The 1,358-nt window shown below is 37.0% G+C and overlaps 1 protein-coding gene across 1 annotated transcript in view; it reads left to right on the top strand.

The window, feature by feature from the left end:
- The first annotated feature begins 648 nt into the window (after positions 1-648).
- Positions 649-1,358, top strand: part of WNT3A (Wnt family member 3A) — a 103,124-nt gene continuing 102,414 nt past the window's right edge. The window contains exon 1 of the mRNA XM_031062956.1: positions 649-756. Within this exon, the coding sequence (XP_030918816.1) occupies positions 686-756 (71 nt within the window). The 5' untranslated portion in view covers positions 649-685. The remainder of the gene's footprint in view (positions 757-1,358) is intronic.

The following is a 1,358-nucleotide window of genomic DNA, read 5'->3' as shown; positions in this document are numbered from 1 at the left end:
TTAAAAAAAAAAAAAAAAAAAAAAACCTTTCCCCCTTTTTTTTTTTTTTTTTTTTTTTTTTTTTGCATTTTAGTAGCTTCGACCCAGGGAGTGAAATCCGGGCAGGTTGTTATAGCTACCCAAATCCACAGGGGTCCCCCCTGTCTATTTAAACCCCCTAAATCTTCCTTCCCCTTTTTAAAACTACATTTTATCCCTTGGCTTGTGGGCCAACGTGCCCCCTAATGAGTATTAAAACACTATCTCCTCGCAATTAGCTCATTCCTGACTTCACGCTCCTGATTGACAGAACAAGCCAAAGCATCAGAATTCTCCCTTTGGCAATAAGTGCTGATTGGGTCCTTTTTAAGAGAGCTACTTCAAACTTTTTTTTTTTTCTTTCTTTTTTTTTCTTTTTTTTTTTTTTTTAATATTTGCCTTCAGTGTCTTGGCTGAGAGAAGAGTTTTTTACCTCTCTGAGATTTTTTTTTTTTCCTTGAGAGTAGTAGAGGAAGCAAGAGAGGATTTTCCTGGTCGGGTTGAGTTCCCTTCATTTGACTTGGGCTTTTTTTTTTTTTTTTTTTTTGGTTTAAATTATTGTTTATTATTATTATTATTAAAATAATCATCCAGCCTCAGAAGAAAGGAAGGTTTTTGGCAACTCTGGTTAAAAAGAAAAAAAAAGAAGAAAGACAACTTTTCATCAATGGCCTCTTTTGGATATTTCCTGTTTCTTTGTGGGTTGAGTCAGGCTCTGTCAAGTTACCCAATCTGGTGGTAAGTTTTATTCTTCTTCTTTTTTTTTTTTTTTCGCTCATTTTCATTTATTTTTTTCCCCTCCTCTGTTTTCTCTGCAACCCCTGCGCTTAAGAATGACTTGAAATTCTCCTTTCGTTGCCACTCAGCTAAAGAGGTGGGATTGTTCCAGCGCCAGCAAGTTCTTAGAACCTGCATTTCACCTCTTTTATTTATGCATTCACTTTGTTTATTTTGACTGGGTTATACCTGATCTCTCCTTCTCCTACTGTAAAAGAGAGAGAGCGAGAGGGAGCGATCGGAAAGTTATTTTTTTTTTCCTCTCTCTCTCTGAGCGCTTTGATCCTCTCCTGTGAAGAACAAAAGGCGCTGCCTGAATTAAAGAGATAATGATAGAAGTTGACATGAGCATTTCAAGGTGATTTCGAGCTAGTCAGGTGGAAGGAAGGGGGGGAAAGCAGCAAAACTTTTGGGTGCCTTTTATTGGCTTTTATTCGCTTTTATTGGCTTTTATTGGCTTTTATTCCCCCCCCCTTTCGCTTTAAGAAATATTGAGGGGTAAATTAAAAAAAAAAAAAAAAAAAAAAAAAACAGGGGGGGGAAACGGGAAAAAAAAGGGGGGG

The sequence above is a fragment of the Geospiza fortis genome, unplaced genomic scaffold, assembly GCF_000277835.1.
Source record: "Geospiza fortis unplaced genomic scaffold, GeoFor_1.0 scaffold34, whole genome shotgun sequence".
In the NCBI taxonomy this organism is placed as follows: Eukaryota; Metazoa; Chordata; class Aves; order Passeriformes; family Thraupidae; genus Geospiza; species Geospiza fortis.
This window is presented reverse-complemented; position numbering and strand designations above follow the sequence as displayed.